The sequence below is a fragment of the Thalassophryne amazonica genome, chromosome 10 (assembly GCF_902500255.1).
Source record: "Thalassophryne amazonica chromosome 10, fThaAma1.1, whole genome shotgun sequence".
NCBI classification, from domain to species: domain Eukaryota; kingdom Metazoa; phylum Chordata; class Actinopteri; order Batrachoidiformes; family Batrachoididae; genus Thalassophryne; species Thalassophryne amazonica.
Window position 1 is genome coordinate 5,591,838 of NC_047112.1, and position 18,726 is coordinate 5,610,563.

Below are 18,726 nucleotides of genomic sequence, written 5' to 3' on the forward strand. Positions count from 1 at the left end.
CTGGATCATGTTGGAGTTGGACAGATCGGATCTGAGAAAACACACTCACATCCACCACACCCCAGGACTGTCCTAGGTCCCGGATGCCAACCATCAATAATGTTCCAACCCACATTGGACAAACTGTTCAACCAGTAACAGCTGTGTCCGGTGGCCACCTGGAGCCTGAGATTATCATTGGTCAGAGTTGACAAGATTGGCAGGTTCAGGGTCTCATCACTGCTTTTTGCAGATGATGTAGTCCTCCTGCTGGCTTCATCTGTGGGCCGACGCAGGTTATCGTGATCATTGCAGCTGCATGGAACTCTCCAAAAAACATGCAGGCATTGATAAGAGGAACTGATAACATCTGAGGCTCATGGTTCCAATGGATAGAAAAATTTGAGTCCTTTTTGGTGGTGACTAATGACAATTCTCCATCTTGGCGAACAATAAAGATTTACTTTCCTCTGGTCTCTCCTAATTTGGAACCGGTTCTCTATTGCCACTAGATAGCAGTATTTAATCACCACACTGTCAGTGCAGGTGTGTCTGTTTTATGTTGTGGTCACTTTGCATGTTAAAAGATGCCAACTTTTTCCAAAATAGGACCACTCCAGTAGCATGTCGCACTAATAACAGGGAATATCTTTGCTTTAAAACCTGACTGGTGTGGTTTCCACGTCGCCACAGCTGATTAGTCAAATCTGGTGTTTTGGAGCTGTTGGTTGGCTGAGCACACCTGACTTAGTTAATTAGCAGTGGGTGGAGCAGAGATAGGACATGTGATCTCCAGGAGCAGGGTCGTGACCCCTGCTTTAAAATCTGGTACTAGAAGTTGATATATTTGTGTTGTGTATCTCAGGACACCTGTCTTTATCGCTTGGGTTCTGCCGGTTGATGGGTTCCACGGTGTCCCCGCTCTCCTCCAGCCTCACCACCATCTCTCTCTCCAGAGCCAGGCAGCGCTGGGACTCAGAGTCTGCCATAGACGCCATCCTCTCAGCTTCGCCTCGTGCCAGCTGGGCCTCCTGCGGATGCCACGCGTGGTCAGGAAAGCTCTTGAATGCCACAGGGAAAGTCAAAAATAAAACACGCCAGGAGGTGGTACCTTCTGCAGCAGCTGAACTTTGGTTTCCAGGATTTCTTGCATGTGGCTGATCTCCTGCTGCCGCTCCGTTAAACGCCGCTGCAGCTCTGCTTCATTCTGATTGGTCAGACTCTCTGCTGTCACCCTGTGAACATCATTTGGACAATAATAATTTTACACATAAAGCACCAAAATAAAATGTTAACATGTTTACAGGATGCAGGTGTTAGAAGACTTATTTTTATCACAGACTCGGGTTTTGGAGCCTTTTTCAGGATAATTCTGCATTTTCCGTGCTGTTACTGTGCTGATCTAAAGAAAACGGAATAAGTAGTGATGGCAAATGAGGCATCATGAACACATTAACTGGTGTTAAATAGATTTTATTTCCAATCTTAACCCTCATCAGTACACGTCATGAACCTTATTAATATGTACACCTGGGGTCCACGCCGACTCCACCAGAAAGGTAAATGGACTGCGTTTATATAGCGCTTTTCCAATCTGTATCAGATGCTCAAAGCACTTTACAATTATGTATTGTAGGCTGGGATTTGAACCAAGGATCCTCTGGTCTGAAGCCCAACGCTTAACCACTAAACCATCACCTCCCCAGAGGTGACCAGAACGTTTTCATACTATGACCATATTTTTATTGAAGCCATTCTTGCAGGTGATCTGTACTAGAAGGGCCGCTTTGAAGACTTTGGAATATCTTGTTGATAATTTTGAAAGACTTTTGATCATTTTTAATAAGGTAGTTGGGTTTTAAAAAGGAATAGTTTGCACCATGTGTCATGTTTAGTTATCATATTACAGGGTCACATATGTCACATGTCATAGAATCCAATAGACATCGATCTTGTTTGACCTTTACTTTGGACACCAAACATTCAACACAGTTAAAACTATACCATTTATTCATCCTATTAGCTCAGTCAATAATTGACCACTTTTTACTAAAATTGGAGCAAGTTTAACTTTTGACCCCTGTACAAACTGTAAGTAAGTAAGTAAGTAAGCTTTATTTATAAAGCACCTTTCACAGACCAGGGTCACAAAGCGCTGCACATGGCATACAAAAATAATCTAAAAATAACATATAAAAACAATAAAATACAATATTAGGCTAAAAAGCTAACTTAAAGAAATGCGTCTTTAGTTGCCTTCTAAAAGTATCTATACAGTCCAGAGAACGAAGGGCACAGGGAAGCTCATTCCAGAGGCTAGGCGCCACCACTTTAAAAGATCTGTCCCCGCGAGTTTTAAAACGCGTCCGAGGAACCATCAACAGGTTCTGATTGGATGACCTGAGGCTCCTGGAGGAAGCATAAGGCTGGATCAGGTCCCTGATGTACTCCGGTGCCTGTCCATGCAGAGCTCTAAAAGTCAATACCAGGATTTTGTAATGAATCCTGTAGGAGACAGGCAGCCAATGCAAAGTATTAAGAATAGGAGTAATATGGTCCCTCCTGCGGGTGCGTGTAAGCAGGCGCGCAGCAGAATTTTGCACAACCTGCAGGCAGGCCAACTCCTTCTTATTCAGACAGGTGAAGAGACTGTTACAATAATCCAAACGCGATGAGACGAACGCATGAACAATCATCTCAAGCTCTTTTAAAGTCACCATCTTACGGAGCTTAGAGATGTTCTGAATTTGGAAAAAAACAGTTCTTAACCAGGTAATTTGTGTGCTGCTCCAGAGACATCCCTCCATCCAAAATGACACCTAGGTTACACAGGCTGCTTTTGACCGTGCAGCTTAGGCTACCGAGATGCTGCTTAATTCCAGGTACAGCACTATCTGGTGCTACAATCAGAGTCTCAGTCTTATTGGAATTTAAATGCAGACTGTTCTCAGTGAGCCATTCTGTAATTTTGGCCAAACAATTTGTGAGAGAGCAGAGTTTCTGTGGCTCAGTTGTCTTAAAAGAGCAGTACAACTGCAGATCATCAGCATACAAATGATAGGACACATCACTGAACTGCTGGATCAGCTTGCTGAGAGGAAGGAGATACAACGAGAACAAAACAGGTCCCAAGACCGATCCCTGCGGCACACCCCATAGAAGATCTGCAGATTCCGACACCGCATTGCCCACCATCACACTAAAAGGTCTACCAGTCAGGTAAGAGGTAAACCACTCTAAAACACAACCTGACATTCCAACCAAATCCCGCAATCTGTTTATCAGAATGCCATGGTCAACGGTATCAAACGCCGAAGACAGATCAAACAGAATCAGCACAGAACATTTGCCAGTGTCAGCTGCCATCATCATGTCACTAGACACCTTCAACAGGGCTGTTTCAGTAGAATGAAACTCACGGTACCCAGATTGAAAAGTGTCATGGATGTTGTTAGCCTGCAAAAACGATCTCAATTGAGCACAGACTACCTTTTCCAAGACTTTGGCCAAGAAAGGGGTTTTAGATATTGGCCTAAAGTTCTTGAGCTCTGTAGAATCCAATCCAGCTTTCTTTAACTGTGGTTCCACAATGGCATGTTTAAAATAACAGGGAAACACACCACTTGACAAAGACATATTAAACATTTTAGCAATGTAGGGCCTGATGGAGTCAAATACATTCACAAACAGTTTAAACGGAAGAACATCCAAAATACCAGAGGATGGCTTCACTTTATTCATGATGGTTGAGATGTCCTCTACAGTAACAGGCTGAAATGAGGCCCAGCACTGAGTGGGAGGTTCCCAGTGCTGGGGACCATGGCATGGAGGCAGGTTGTCCTTTATAACTCTAACCTTATCAATAAAGAAATCCAGGAACTCCTCACAACTAGTTTTAGAGATAACAGGAGTGACAGCAGCAGGTGACACAAGAGAGCTGATTGTGTCAAAAAGCACTTTAGGATTTCTTTTATTGGAGGCAATCAGGCGATTAAAATAACTCGTCCTGGCCTCCTCTATCATCTTATTTAAGGAAGATATTAAGTCTCTTAAATGTAGCCTGTGAACCTCCAGTTTTGTTGACTTCCATAAGCGTTCAATCTGGTGACATGTTCTCCTTAGAGTCATAATCCCATCATTTATCCAAGGACAGAAACTTTCACGAGGAGCTTTACTAGCCTTAAGTGGTGCCACTTGATCCAAGATAGTGGCACAGTGGCTATTAAAGCTATTCATGAAACAATCAGTTTCAGTGAGATTATTAAAAAGTAAAGGGTTGAACTTATCACAGAAAAGCGTAGCTGTTGTCTCTGTGATAATTCTCCTTTCTGCCTTAGTAGAAACAGGTCGAGGCTCAGATGGCACCATCAAATCAAAGAAAACACAACAATGATCACTCAGAAGAACATCCTCCACACATACATTGGTAATTTCCAGGCCCAGTGCAAAAACCAGATCCAACGTGTGACCCTTGTTGTGAGTGGGACCTGACACATACTGTTTAAAATGAAAAGCCTCTGTCATAGTTATAAGCTCTCTTGCTGAAGTGGAAGTATCAACATCAATCTGGAAATTAAAATCACCCAAAATTAAGACCTTTTCCAATCTAATTATAGATGATAAAAAGTCAGTAAAAGCCTTAAGAAAAGTCCCAGCAGGGCCAGGAGGTCGATAGATCAAAATACTATAAAATTTATGTGAGGAACCAACTTCCATCATGAGCGCCTCAAAAGAGGGGGCGTGGCTCGTATCCGACAGTCTGCATGTGTACCGGTCCCGGTGCACAGCAGCCAGTCCTCCCCCCGCACGACAGGGGCGGGGCTTACCCACCGCTAAGCAACCCGCAGGACAGAGCTCATTTAAATGGATGCATTCATTTTCCCTCTGCCACGTTTCTGTGAGGAAAAGAAAGTCCAAGTTTTTCCTGACAAAAAGCTCATTAATGGAGAACGTTTTATTTGAAATAGAGCGCGCATTCAATAATCCAATCCGACTCAACAATGAGGCGGTAGTCGAGTCCGCTGAACACAGCGGGATAGGCTGCAGACATCTCCCACGGTCACGTGAGGCACCACTGTACCGGCGAAACCCACGCTGCTCCCGAGATGTAAACACGGAAAACAAGGACGGACCCGGGACCCAAGTGACTCGTCCATCGGGGACCCAGTGATGTCCAGGCTGAGTCCTGCAACACAGAGGAGTGATAGGATGCATGAACAGGGCCGCACCGCCAACCGTATGGCCCTGCAAGAGTGGAACTGGACGAAGCCACCTGTAGCTTCGGTATCCACGAGCCGCACGCCACACTCCTTGTCTGATCCGAACCTGGTTACCCGCTCTGCAGCCTCTTCTCCTCTTTTTCGGACCACCTGGACGTCGCCACAACATCAGGTATTCCCGGGAGGAGGGGGAACACACAAACGGAGGTGGGAAAGTTTGCTTGTAGCTATCGCAGTCATGAAAGAGGCATTCCATTGTCTCTTTAATTTTAAAAAGAGAGTCGCGATCATAAATCTGTATTGCACTCACGCAATCGCTATCCGTCAAAGCTGATATGACAGCACACACAATCAGGAAAATAACAGAAAAACGACATGGTAGCAGGCAAGCAGCAGCCGGAACACACACAGGCACCATCTTGTCCCCCAACGCCAACGGTAATCCAAGTTAAGACAACTGAAACTGACCTTTGTCACCATTTTTGCAGATTTTACCCCATAACTCCAGAACATTCAGTCATAGATATTCCAAACTGTACCTTTTTGGAATCTTTATGATCACACAAATAATGTGATACTGATTTCAATATAATTAGAGCATTTTTATATTTTGTAATATGTGTAATTCTTCAGCTGACCCCTAACTGGCTGCCTACTGAAAAGTCAAGTGGCCAGTCGTTTTTTTTCTAAAGGGTAATGTCTAAGGAGTATTTGTTCCACATTTGGTGCTTGTATCACCGTCTGGTGGATTGTTTCAGTTATCTGCTGCACTAGAATGTTTGTTTGAAGGATTACCAGACCTGGAACATGTTCACTACATTCTGGGAGTGATCTGGATTAAGTGGTGAACCTGGGATCATTGTGGTTTGTGTGAGGTGCAGTTTGTTGGAGTGACTGGTCTGGTGTTTTGGAGAGGACCGTCAGAGGAGAGCAGCTGACTCAGTTTCTACTCCTCCTCTTTACTGCTCCATTCTCGCACAACAAACTTTACCTGCCAAATTTTTAGCAACACACAAAAGTTGATACCAGTATTGTACATGAAATCTGAGTATATTTTAATTAATCTGACTGTAAACCAACAGGATCTGTGGATTTGTGTCAATCTTCCGGACGAAGCAAACTATTTGTTCAAGGAATCCAGGAGACTATTTCACATCAAGTTCAACACAATGCTGACATGTTTGCAGGATAATGAAGGTCCAAGAGTTGAGGGTCCTGGTTGTGAGACCTGGACTCTAAGGCGATTTGGTTTCAGGTCTGTTTGGATGATCCTTGGGTACAGAATGACTTTGTGTCAAACAAACGGGTTATTTTGGAGACTCAGATGCAGAGGACCTCTTGTATTTTGAGATAGGGTCACCAGTGACATCTTGGGTTGGCGGTGTGTTTCTTTGAGGAACGTAACCATGACCTCAAGCATTTACAGACAAGTGTGTTCTGGTTCTGGTTTAGTCCAAAGTCTCCGTCTGGTTGGACCGAAAACCTCCACATCCAAACGGCATCCAACTGAGGTGGAACCATCTCAACTGACTCCAATCAGTGTGAAGGAGCAGCAGTTCTACTCAGCTCTCCTTCTGTTTGTAAGTTCTTTTATTTCATCAAGTCACAGATTTTATTTTATTAGACGCAAACAAGCAGCAGCGTCCATGTTGGTCAACAGACCCAGTTTTTGGAAAAGTAAGACACTGACCAAATGTACTGAAGTCAAGCTACATGCAACTTCAACATCATCTTCATCTGCATGTAACTTCATCACGCATGCGATGAGATTTTTCCCTGACTTGGTGTGGTTGATTTGGTGATGCACACACCTGCTCCTAATTTCCATCATCCATACAGCTTGCATCAAGCATCCAGTAGGCAGCAGTGTTCAGCAGGGGACAGGCAGATATTGACGACTGTAAGTAACAGAATGTCTGTCGTCATGTCCCAAAGTCCATGAATTGGAATATTTCCACCTGGTGGAATTTCACCAAGAGCACTAATGCTACATATGCAAATCAAAATTGTTTTTTAATGGATCTGGTTGCGCCAACATTAACAACAACTAATCAATTTCATTCACTTTCTGCATGTGACAGCAGGGGCAGAACTAGCTTCAGGTGAAAGGGGTGGGGTGGGTGGGGGCTTGTGATTTGGTTGGATGTTTGAGAAAATGTCCCCTGGAAAAAATGTAAACATCTGTAGCCTGTTTTCTGCATCCCGAGGCAACCCGGGAAGCTAACGGACTCAATAGTCATTGTTTTCAACACACAGATTTTATTTTATACACCTGGGAAATCTTCCATGGGAAATTCTGCGTGCAGCAGTGTTCATTAGTCCGTCCTTGTTCATGCCAGACTTTTACCACATTTGATCACATCTTCAATTTGCATTTCGTTGGAGTAGGAGCCCTCTGAAGCACCGCCTCTAGTATTCCAAAATGTAGGACTAAATTTTGGACAACTAAAGAAACCTTTTCTCACCCTGAGTTGTGTCAGGGTTCTCCGTGACCCTCGCTTCACCTTCTCACCCTCAAACCTGTGTCACTGTTCCTCACAGAACACAGATCGTCTTCATCCTCTTTTAAAGCATTTTGGTTCTGCGTCTGTGCACAGAATTCCTTGGAGCTTTGGCTGTGTTATGACAGCTCGGTGAGCTTGAGGCCAGGGGGGCCAGCATGAGACACGACTCCACCAGGAAGGCGGCCAGACTCTCACACGTGGACTTCGGAGCAATCATCAAACTCATGAAGTCCTTCAAGACTTTTCAGTGTATCCACAGCACGCTCCACACTTCCAACCAGATTCCATTGCTAATAAATTATGAATCACTGAGAGACATTCAGAGATTCAGAGACATTTAGAGACATTCAGAGACATTTAAACAAATACTCACAGTGCTTCGTCCAGCAGCTGCTGCTTCTCCTCAAGATCCTTCTTCAGACTCTCCACCTCAACCTTCAGCTCAATGTTCTGAAAACCACAGCATTCCCTCAGTAAGAAAATGTTTATTTAGTGCAAAATGGAATCAACACTAAGACCAGACTGAAAGCAGGTTGAGATCCACCTCTGCACAATGTGCGACATGTCTTTTGTTGTGAGGAGTGGACGAGTTTCAAAGATCCCCCCCTGACCCACCTCCTGCAGAATAGGAGAGCGGTGGAATGGAATCACAGACCTTCTTTTTTGGAGTAAGTAGTGATGGCAAAATGAGGCATCATGAAGCATTTGATGTTTTTTCTAAGCCCACTAGATGGCAGTGTCTGTTCAAAAAACGCTCCTAAGGAAACTGCAGTTCATTGTGCTTTGAATTATTTTTTGGAATAGAGACTGCCATCTAGTGGGCTCAGAAAAAAATGCCAACAGCTTCATGATGCCTCGTTTTGCGATCACAAGAGCCAAGAGGCCTGACCTCCTCCTAAAACATTCAATCTTATTTCATAAAAACAAGATTAAAAAATGACTGAGATTCCGAATCCAAATTCAGATCAACACCAGAACTGAACAGGCTGTTCTGTCTGATAACTATATTCATTCCACCAAATCTCTTTTGGGATCAGATGAAAAATCAACAATGAATGTTTGACTTTAAGCTGTTAAGATGTTGAATGTGACACCGTTTGGCTGCTTTTTAATGTTTTTACATATAGTTAATTGCAACCCCAATTCCAATGAAGTTGGCACGTTGTGTGAAATGTAAATAAAAACAAAATCCAATGATTTGCAAATCCTCTTCAACCTATATTCAATTGAATACACCACACAGACAAGATATTTAATGTTCAAACTTATAAACTTTATTGTTTTTGTGCAAATATTTGCTCATTTTGAAAGGGATGCCTGCAACACGTTTCAAAAAAGCTGAGACGGGCAACAAAAGACTGGGATAGTTGATGAATGCTCAAAGAACACCTATTAGGAACATTCCACAGGTGAACAGGTTAATTGGAAACGCTTATTGAGTGTTGTTAGAATGAAAGGTGATGTAACACAGTGGTAAACATACCACTGTCCCAGCTTTTTGAAATGTGTTGCAGGCATCCATTTCAAAATGAGCAAATATTTACACAAAACAATAAAGTTTATCAGTTTGAACATGAAATATCTTGTAAAAAAGAAGAAATAACTGGTGCAGCACAGAAATAAGTGCAAAAAGTCTTTAATAAGGTGCTGAAAGGAAAAAAAAAATGTTCAAAGGGACTGACGTTTCGATGTGAGAGTCACATCTCACATCTAACTGAGTGTTGTGCCTGACGGATGGTCATGCCCTTTTGAAAGCACCTGCTTCTTATTAATATTTAAGCTGTACCATCTCTGTTTGTGCAGGACTCTGAGGAAGATCTGACTCTCACATCGAAACATCAGTCCCTTTGAACATTTTTTCCTTTCAGCACCTTATTAAAGACTTTTTGCACTTATTTCTGTGCTGCACCAGTTATTTCTTCTTTTTTACAAATTGGTCCTGCCTGGTTGCACCAGATTTGTTTGTGCTGTGCAGAAGGGTGTGAACTTTGTTTTTGTATTAAATATCTTGTCTTTGTGGTGTATTAACTGAATATAGGTTGAAGAGGATTTGAAAATCATTGGATTCTGTTTTTATTTACATTTTACACAACTTCCCAACTTCATTGGAACTGGGGTTGTACTTCATCATCTTTATGTGATGATGTTTTTTTGCTGAAGAGCTTCTGATTTGGCAGAAAATTCCTTTTTCTAAGAATCAGATAAAGAGTGCAGCTTGATGTTATTTTCACCTAGTAACAGTAAAGTTGTATTGAAAGGGACTGAAGCGTCTTTCTGGCTCACAGCACATAATAAGACTCACGTGTCGACCCGTATTCCTCAGAGCTCAGCAGCTCTATAAATATCAGGAGGGACACCAACACCTGCTGGATGTGTCTTCTTGTTTCCCAAAAAAGCCCCTCCCTCAGACACCCGGCAACAGCCCCATTTTTAACTCTTGACTCTGAAGGCAGAAAACAAAAAATGAAGGCAGAAACAAACTGGACCTGGAGGCGGAGCTCTCAGACCACACTTTTAATCTGGGTCACTGCGCTGACTGACACACAACACAGGTGCACGTGCACGTGGAAGGTCATTTACTCCCCCGTGCAGGAGAAACATCCATAATCGCTGAGTGTGCAGAAATGCTGCAGCTCGTCGATGTGGGTCACCGGGTCTGCTGACGGGTCTGAACACGGTGACTCCGTCTCTGTCCCGCTCCACGGGCCAGCGTTTCTACTCAGAACAAACTGAATCACAGCTGATTCGTCAACAAACCAGCAAACCAGCTGTGTTTTAAAGCATGGAGTGTTTCCATTGGTGTCACACACTGACCACTTCCTGCAAAAAAAAACCAAACAAACCTGCAGCTCTGAGAGCAGCATCAAGCGCGAGGGCTCTGCAAGGCCAACTAACTTAAGACAAAATGAAACATTACAATTGGGCTTTTTTTTTTGTTAAAGATTCATAATCTGTGTCATATATTAAAATGCTAAACTGTCAATTTTAGCATTTATTTTTAAATGACATATTTCAACAGGGTTGCTTGTGTTTTTGACAGCAGGTATTCATGATTTTTACTCGCACGACGCAAACAGGTTGAATTCAAACCCAAGATAATCTGACTGTGAGGCAACAGCGCCACCTATGCCAACACTGGTGTCCAGTATTTCCTCTCTGTGTGGAGTCAACAATGAAACAGTGCCTCCCAGTGGCCGGAAATGGTATAAGTGGTCCATTCACTGTGATGTAACTTAGAAATTGTAGGACAATGCACGGGAGGTCACTAGGATTTCAAAATAAAAGTACATCATTAGTGTCAGTTTATTATACATTCAGTGTATTAGCACTTTCATGCAAGACTTGAAATTATGCATATTTAAAAGATTTTACATGAATGCATGCAGAATTTTTTAACAACTTTACCATAAAACATCAAATAAACTTGCATAAAATTGAAATGAGTTGAGCATGCTTCTCAAAATAAACCCACAGTCAGATTATTTTATTTTTATTTTATTTATTTATTTATTTATTATTTATTTTATTTTTAGAGCACAATATGAGAATCTGTCCAATTGTTATTGTCTTTTTTATTTCTTTTGCATTAAGTGCAAGTGATTAGTGACACTGGTTGTAACATTAAGTTTATGTCTGAACATTTTTATGAATAATTTTCCCCTTAAGTGTGTCAATATTGTTCTGTTTTGGGTTCATGTTGATGAAAATCTGTTTCTTGAAAATATCTCTGTGCGTAAATAACAGAAGATTACAATAATTCCTCAAATACCCCAAATTTAGACGATCATAACTATGAATGAATCACGTAACGAGTGTGGGTTTTTGATTTTATTGTGCATATTTATATGTTGGTCGTTGTGATTGAACACTTTGGCATTAATTTTACATTTACTTAACATTATGTAGAAACAACACGGTTGTCGCATTTTGTCAAGTTGATGTTGACATCATCTTGTAAATGTGTTTTGTGATCCTCGTGATGTCACGGGTTCCTGGTGATGTCACAGGTTCAGGGGTGCACTGTGTTTTCGGTGGTGAAGCCACATCTCATGCACTCACCCTCTTGTGCACGTCATCGCTGCTCTCCTCAAACTTCTGCTGGATCTTCTCCTCCAGGAAGTAGATTCGAAGCTTCAGGCTGAAGTTCTCCTTCTTCAGGTCGTTCAGGTGCTGTGAGATGGTGCGGTAACCACGGAAACCACAGTTAGACATGATGCCGGCTGGCTCGTCTGCAGGGGGCGCGACGGCCCCCCAGTTAAGAGCACATAACAGAGCCGGTGAAGAGGCACCCAGAAAACAAGTGAATGTCAGAGCGTCTGCTCCGTGCTGCAGCCTCATTCATCCACGTGCACTGCAGAATGGAGCTCAGTGTGCACGGTTGCCACAGGAGGTCAGGCGGGGGGGAAGGAGGGCATGTTTCCTTTTTTACCACCACAAAGTCATGCCAGGAATCTGAGGCTGCAGAGTCTGAACATCACAGCCACTGCTGTGCAAAAGTTTCAGGCACACCACAGATTTTATTGATAAACACATTTGAAATGTCTCAACGTTCCCATTTCAGCAAAATAAATGCAATTATTAATTTTCTGCTTTTTAAATTTCACAAAAGAAACAACACAATTCTCAAGTTGCAAACCACATAACAAACAAAATACAAATAAATAAATAAATAAATTAAATAAAATGATTGTGGTACATGATCAGACAAAGACAGCTGCTGATGGTCAATTAACAACAAATTACTGTAAAAACCTGATTAAACACAACCACATTTTCTTAAAGGTCAGATTTTCTATATTTGAACTGTTCTATAAATATCATTCAGTTTATGTATGTATATAATTCCATGCAGTCATTAGTCCAGCTTTCTGGTTGTGATCTTGATTTGACCACCCGGTGGCGCTAAAGCTCCACATGTGCTCAGCGAATCCTGGTGCTGCAGAAATCAGAAATCTATTTCAAGAAGCTTCAGCAGCCTCTCAGCTGTCACTGAGGAATGCTGGGAAATAACATATGGCAGACACACGCAGTCACACAACACAACAAAAGCAACGACGGTTTCAAAACACACAAGGTCACACAAATGTGTAATGCAAAAAGAAAAGTCTGAGTCAGTGTGGCTCAGAAATAAATTGATTTTCACAGTTAATTTTTCAAATAGAATCTAAGAGAGACCACAGTCTAACCTTATGGACTCACAGCGACTCCAAATAAAGAATGAATGAATAAATAAGTGGATGAAGGTCAACCCAGGCCTGCCTTACCAAAGCTCAAGGTCACTGGGGTCAAAGGGTTTCACTCTGATTTGCACCAACCCTGGGACACATATATAGGTGGTATTCAGAATGGGCCAAACAAGGTCAGATTTGTCAAAGGTCAATCACTGGGTTCAAACTCAAGGTCACTGGGTCAAAAGCCAAAATTAAATCGGTCCAAATTTGCTCCCCCCCCACACACACACACATATATGTGTGTGTGTGTGTGTATGTATCTAGAGAGGGAGAGTGTTATGTGTCCAGCACAACCTAACTGCACCACTCCAGCAACGCCGACACTACGGCTCACACGGCTGGAGTCAGAGGAGAAGAGAGGGCATAACAAAAAACAAAACAAAAAAAAAGAAAGAAAAAACAACAACCCAAATACCCCCCCCCATGACCCCCCAGGGGACCGTCCCATCAAACCCTGGGAGGTGAAACTGAGAAAAAAATAAAAATAAAAAGAAAGACTAACAGACTGACATAAGGTTGCTCGGGTCCTTTTTTTTTTTTTTTTTTTTTTTGGCAGAACTGCAGGGTCAGGACCCCAGACACTAAATAGTGAAAAACAAAAAATAAAATCCCACACAAAAACCAACTCAAAACACACCCACACAAAATGAACTAACACAAAACAAATAAGTGATTTATACCGTCAAGCTCCAACAAATGGAACACACCTGTTCCAACTTAAGAGCTTGACGGTAATGTGACTCAGTCACCAAAAGAGGGAGCCAAAGTGCTAAAAATGAAAAACCCCCTTTGGTAACTGAGAAAACAAACTCATGCTGCCTTTCTGTGAGCAGCACACAACCAAAAATGTGATTCAACTAAATAACACCGGAGCTGACACAACAGACGCAGTAGCTATCATTACCCGTGCCACAGAGCTCCGCCGTGCGCGTTCACCCATTACAGACTCACTCCTGCAGCTCCCGTTCAAACCTCTTATCCGGTCGGAGCGTGACGCGAAGCCGTCGCCAGTCACACTCCACCACGACCCACGGATAAGGCACACACAGGAACACGGCTGCAAGAGAGCACGAATCAGTATTCAGTAATGGGTTCTCAAACACGCACCATCCGGGCGGAGAGCACCCGCAACTGATCCGGATAACTTCTGAACGTCTGCTGCCGCCTTCCCGGCGCGTTACCGTCTCTGCTACCGCTGGGTCCGTGATGTTTGGCCAGAGACTACTGTTATGTGTCGGACGCAGCTCGGAGAACCGACCAGCGTTTGAAGGACTCAGTATGAAATAAGCAGAGCACGGTACAAAGGCTAACTGAATTTAATACATAACAGTGATACAAAAATAACAAAAGAAAGTGCGGTCTGGCGTGGTGCGCTCCCAGCAGCGCTAACGGTCCGGAGCCAGAAGCTGTTCGGACCCAAGGACCCCGCCGACACCCCCCAGGTGGCCGCAACAAACCGAGTCTGTGAAAGAAGGAACCATTATGCGAGTCCACACTCTACACACAGAGAGAACACTTAAAGGTGTACAAACAGCAAACACTTCCTGGCTTGATTACCAATCAGCTTCCCAACCTGCAGGCATGGAACATCCAGTTCACAAAACTCCACTGCAGTGGAAGCCGATACATGACTAACATACAGCTCAATATAAAAAGGTGTGAGGGACACCACATTTACTGACTGTATAAATGTTAGTCACAAAATCTAACGTACCTCAGGAAGTGTGCTGACGAGCGTGAGACCTCACCCCCTCCTCTTTCACAGACCGTGCATCAAACCCTGGACGTTCTCTGCATCCACTGATGATGAGATGGCTCCCGAGACGACGATCTCACCCGTCTGGTCACAAGGTCGTGTCTCTGGCAAATACACACTGTACACTCCAGTCTTAAATGCCACAATGTTCCAATCCATATAGATGTTCCTCAGCTGTTAGTCCTGACGAGCCGCAGGTGATCAGGGTGAGGTCCTGATAACCTCAGCAACACAGCCACTCAGTCCCAAATGCAAGCCACCTGGAAGGAAAAACAAAAGACAGAAACAAAAAGGCAGCCAGGCCCCCCAGCCATACAGCAGAGAGAGAGAGAGAAACAGGAGTTCCTGAATTACCCAGGCAAGGGCAAGTTCACAAAGGTCAATCATTGAGGTAAAGGTCAAGGCCATTTTGGTCTCACACACACACACGCGCCCACACTCACACATGCATACTCTAATTTTCCATGCACACTTTAAGTCCATTTTTCTCATATGAGGAAAATGCAGCTGAAAATGTGAATCCACTGCAGAACGGTGTTAGAAAACACACAGGTTTATATAAATCAAATTAAACCACGTGTTCAAGTTCCACAGGTTCACTGAAAGTGGCCAAAGCATTAGTGCCACAGCAGTGGGCAGTAGAGGTGCTGTGCCACCCCCAGCTGGAAAAGCAGGCATCATAGCACCTTCTGCCAGATGGCAAAAATCTCATTCATTCATTCATTCATTCATTCATTCATTCATTCATTTTCTATCCTCACTAATTCCAGTTAAACATCATGGGGGAAAACATAATGATAAAATAAATTAATAAACAAATTAAACATTTTAACATGGTTTTCATGTTGCTCTTTACACAAAAATGTAATGTTGGATGAAGTTTTGGATCATTCTGATCAGTGTTATGTAACACTGTTTCTTGCGCCTCTTGATTTGTTGATGCTGTTGTGTGTCTGTTGCCATGGAGAAAGAGGTTTAAATGAAATATCGTATATTTTGTACAATTAAATATTGTGTGGAGCCTTTTTGGAAGTGTTCTTTTTGGATAAGTGAGACACCTTACTACAGCACCCTAAACCCAAACCCAAACCCTCGTCTCACGACCATGATGGTGACCAACCCCGACAGGGCTTATTCTGGCAAAGCTCAAGGTCAAAAAGTTGGATTTTCAACCTGATGTCTTGGCCCACATATGTAAGGTGGATTCTGGAAGTGTCCTGACAAGGTCAGTCAAAGGTCAACATTTACCAAAGATCAAGACCACCGGGGTCAAATGTACAGTAAAGTTTCATTGACAAAGTGTGTGCAGAAAACATCATCAAAGCTATTTGTCAAAAACACTAATAATGTCTTACTGATGACATAAATTTAAAACCATCTCACTTCGACCTGTTTTAAAAACACAAATGTAACACGTCAGCCAAAAGTCCTCCAACAGCTGACAGAAGATCAAGGACACATGAGACTGAAGTCACGTTTTCAGCCAATAGGAATAAAACAATTTGTTCACCACAGATGTGAAAATCATTGTGGCCTCGACAGGAGGTGGAGGAACCGGCGGCCACGGCGGCACATCAGAGGTCGCTGCCCCACAAAGAACTCATTTATGACACAAAAAGAACTCATGAAATGAAATCATCTGCGTGCCAGAGGATTTTTTCAGCACAGGAGGACATTCTTCCAACCCACAGTCACAATCAGAAGACGAAAACGCCAGCAGACAGCCGCCACTTTACAGGGTCATCCTTAGTTTTGGCGCCATGGCAACATAATGAGACGACATTAATCCTGCATTCACACCTTAACGGTGGGAAATTGGATTTGGAGCAGAACTGTAGATGATGATGTGAGACGCTGTCATTTTGTTATTGTGACAGACAGAAATTTACTTCAGTGAAAAATTCAACAATATTTTCAAAGATTTAGCTGTTTCTGATTGTTGCTCAAAAGTTAACTTTTTGTGGTGAAAAAGTTTCTCTATGTAATATGACAGAACTTATTCATGTGACTAATTCATAGTGATTTTAACGACACGGGTTTGAACTCGCTGTCTGAACGGGGTTGTAGTTTAGTGATTTTAGCGGAGGAGGGTTTGAGCTCGCCGTCTGAATGTGGATGGAGTTTAGGGATTTTAGTGGCGGAGGGTTTGAGCTCGCTGCCTGAACGGGGTTGTAGTTTAGTGATTTTAGCGGCGGAGGGTTTGAACTCTCTGTCTGAACGGGGATGGAGTTTAGGGATTTTAGGGGCGGAGAGTTTGAGCTGGCCGCCTGAACGGGGTTGTAGTTTAGTGATTTTAGCGTAGGAGGGTTTGAGCTCGCTGTCTGAACAGGGTTGTAGTTTAGTGATTTTAACAACACGGGTTTGAGCTCGCTGTCTGAACGGGGTTGTAGTTTAGTGATTTTAACGGAGGAGGGTTTGCGCTCGCTGTCTGAACAGGGTTGTAGTTTAGTGATTTTAACGACACGGGTTTGAGCTCGCTGTGTGAACAGGGTTGTAGTTTAGTGATTTTAGCGGCGGAGGGTTTGAGCTCTCTGTCTGAATGAGGATGGAGTTTACGAATTTTAGCAGTGGAGGGTTTGAGCTCGCTGTCTGAACGTGGATGGAGTTTAGGGATTTTAGCAACAGCGGGTTTGAGCTCGCCGTCTGAACGGGGTTGTAGTTTAGTGATTTTAACGGAGGAGGGTTTGCGCTCGCTGTCTGAACAGGGTTGTAGTTTAGTGATTTTAGCGGCGGAGGGTTTGAGCTCTCTGTCTGAATGAGGATGGAGTTTACGAATTTTAGCAGTGGAGGGTTTGAGCTCGCTGTCTGAACGTGGATGGAGTTTAGGGATTTTAGCAATGGCAGGTTTGAGCTCCCGTCTGAATGTGGATGGAGTTTAGTGATTTTAGTGGCGGAGGGTTTGAGCTCACCGTCTGAACAGGGATGGAGTTTAATGATTTTAGCGGCAGAGTGTTTGAGCTCGCTGTCTGAACGGGGATGGAGTTTAGTGATTTTAGCGACAGCGGGCTTGAGCTCGCCATCTGAAAGAGGCTGGTGTTTAGTGATTTTAGCGGAGGAGGGTTTGAGTTCGCCGTCTGAATTGGGTTGTAGTTTAGTGATTTTAGCGACACAGGTTTGAGCTCGCCATCTGAACAGGGACAGAGTTTAGTGATTTTAGCGACGGAGTGTTTGAGCTCGCTGTCTAAAGGGGGATTTGAGCTCGCCGTCTGAACGGGGATGGAGTTTAGTGATTTTAGAGGCGGAGGGTTTGAGCTTGCCATCTGAACGGGGATGTAGTTTAGTGATTTTAGCGGCAGAAGGTTTGAGCTCGCCGTCTGAATGGGGCTGGAGTTTAGTGATTTTAACGGCGGAGGGTTTGAGCTCTCTGTCTGAACGGGGATGGAGTTTAGGGATTTTAGTGGTGGAGAGTTTGAGCTGGCCGCCTGAACGGGGTTGTAGTTTAGTGATTTTAGCGGAGGAGGGTTTGAGCTCGCTGTCTGAACAGGGTTGTAGTTTAGTGATTTTAACGACATGGGTTTGAGCTTGCTGTCTGAACGGGGTTGTACTTTAGTGATTTTAGCGGAGGAGGGTTTGAGCTCGCTGTCTGAACAGGGTTGTAGTTTAGTGATTTTAACGACATGGGTTTGAGCTCGCTGTCTGAACGGGGTTGTAGTTTAGTGATTTTAGCGACGGAGGGTTTGAGCTCGCTGTCTGAATGAGGATGGAGTTTAGGGATTTTAGCAGTGGAGGGTTTGAGCTCACCGTCTGAACGTGGATGGAGTTTAGGGATTTTAGCAACGGCAGGTTTGAGCTCGCCATCTGAAAGAGGCTGGTGTTTAGTGATTTTAGTGGAGGAGGGTTTGAGCTCGCCGTCTGAACGGGGTTGTAGTTTAGTGATTTTAGTGACATGGGTTTGAGATCGCCATCTGAACAGGGACGGAGTTTAGTGATTTTAGTGACGGAGTGTTTGAGCTCGCTGTCTAAAGGGGGATTTGAGCTCGCCGTCTGAACGGGGATGGAGTTTAGTGATTTTAGCGGCGGAATGTTTGAGCTCTCTG

General features: G+C 43.5%; 1 protein-coding gene across 1 annotated transcript in view; it reads right to left on the bottom strand.

The window, feature by feature from the left end:
• The window catches only part of pde4dip (phosphodiesterase 4D interacting protein), a 199,489-nt gene that overhangs the window by 115,000 nt on the left and 65,763 nt on the right, over positions 1-18,726 (bottom strand). The window contains exons 4-7 of the mRNA XM_034179347.1: positions 11,762-11,872; positions 8,076-8,152; positions 1,091-1,214; positions 850-1,010 (exon numbers count right to left, since the gene is read on the bottom strand). Coding sequence (XP_034035238.1) covers positions 850-1,010; positions 1,091-1,214; positions 8,076-8,152; positions 11,762-11,872 — 473 coding nt within the window. The remainder of the gene's footprint in view (positions 1-849; positions 1,011-1,090; positions 1,215-8,075; positions 8,153-11,761; positions 11,873-18,726) is intronic.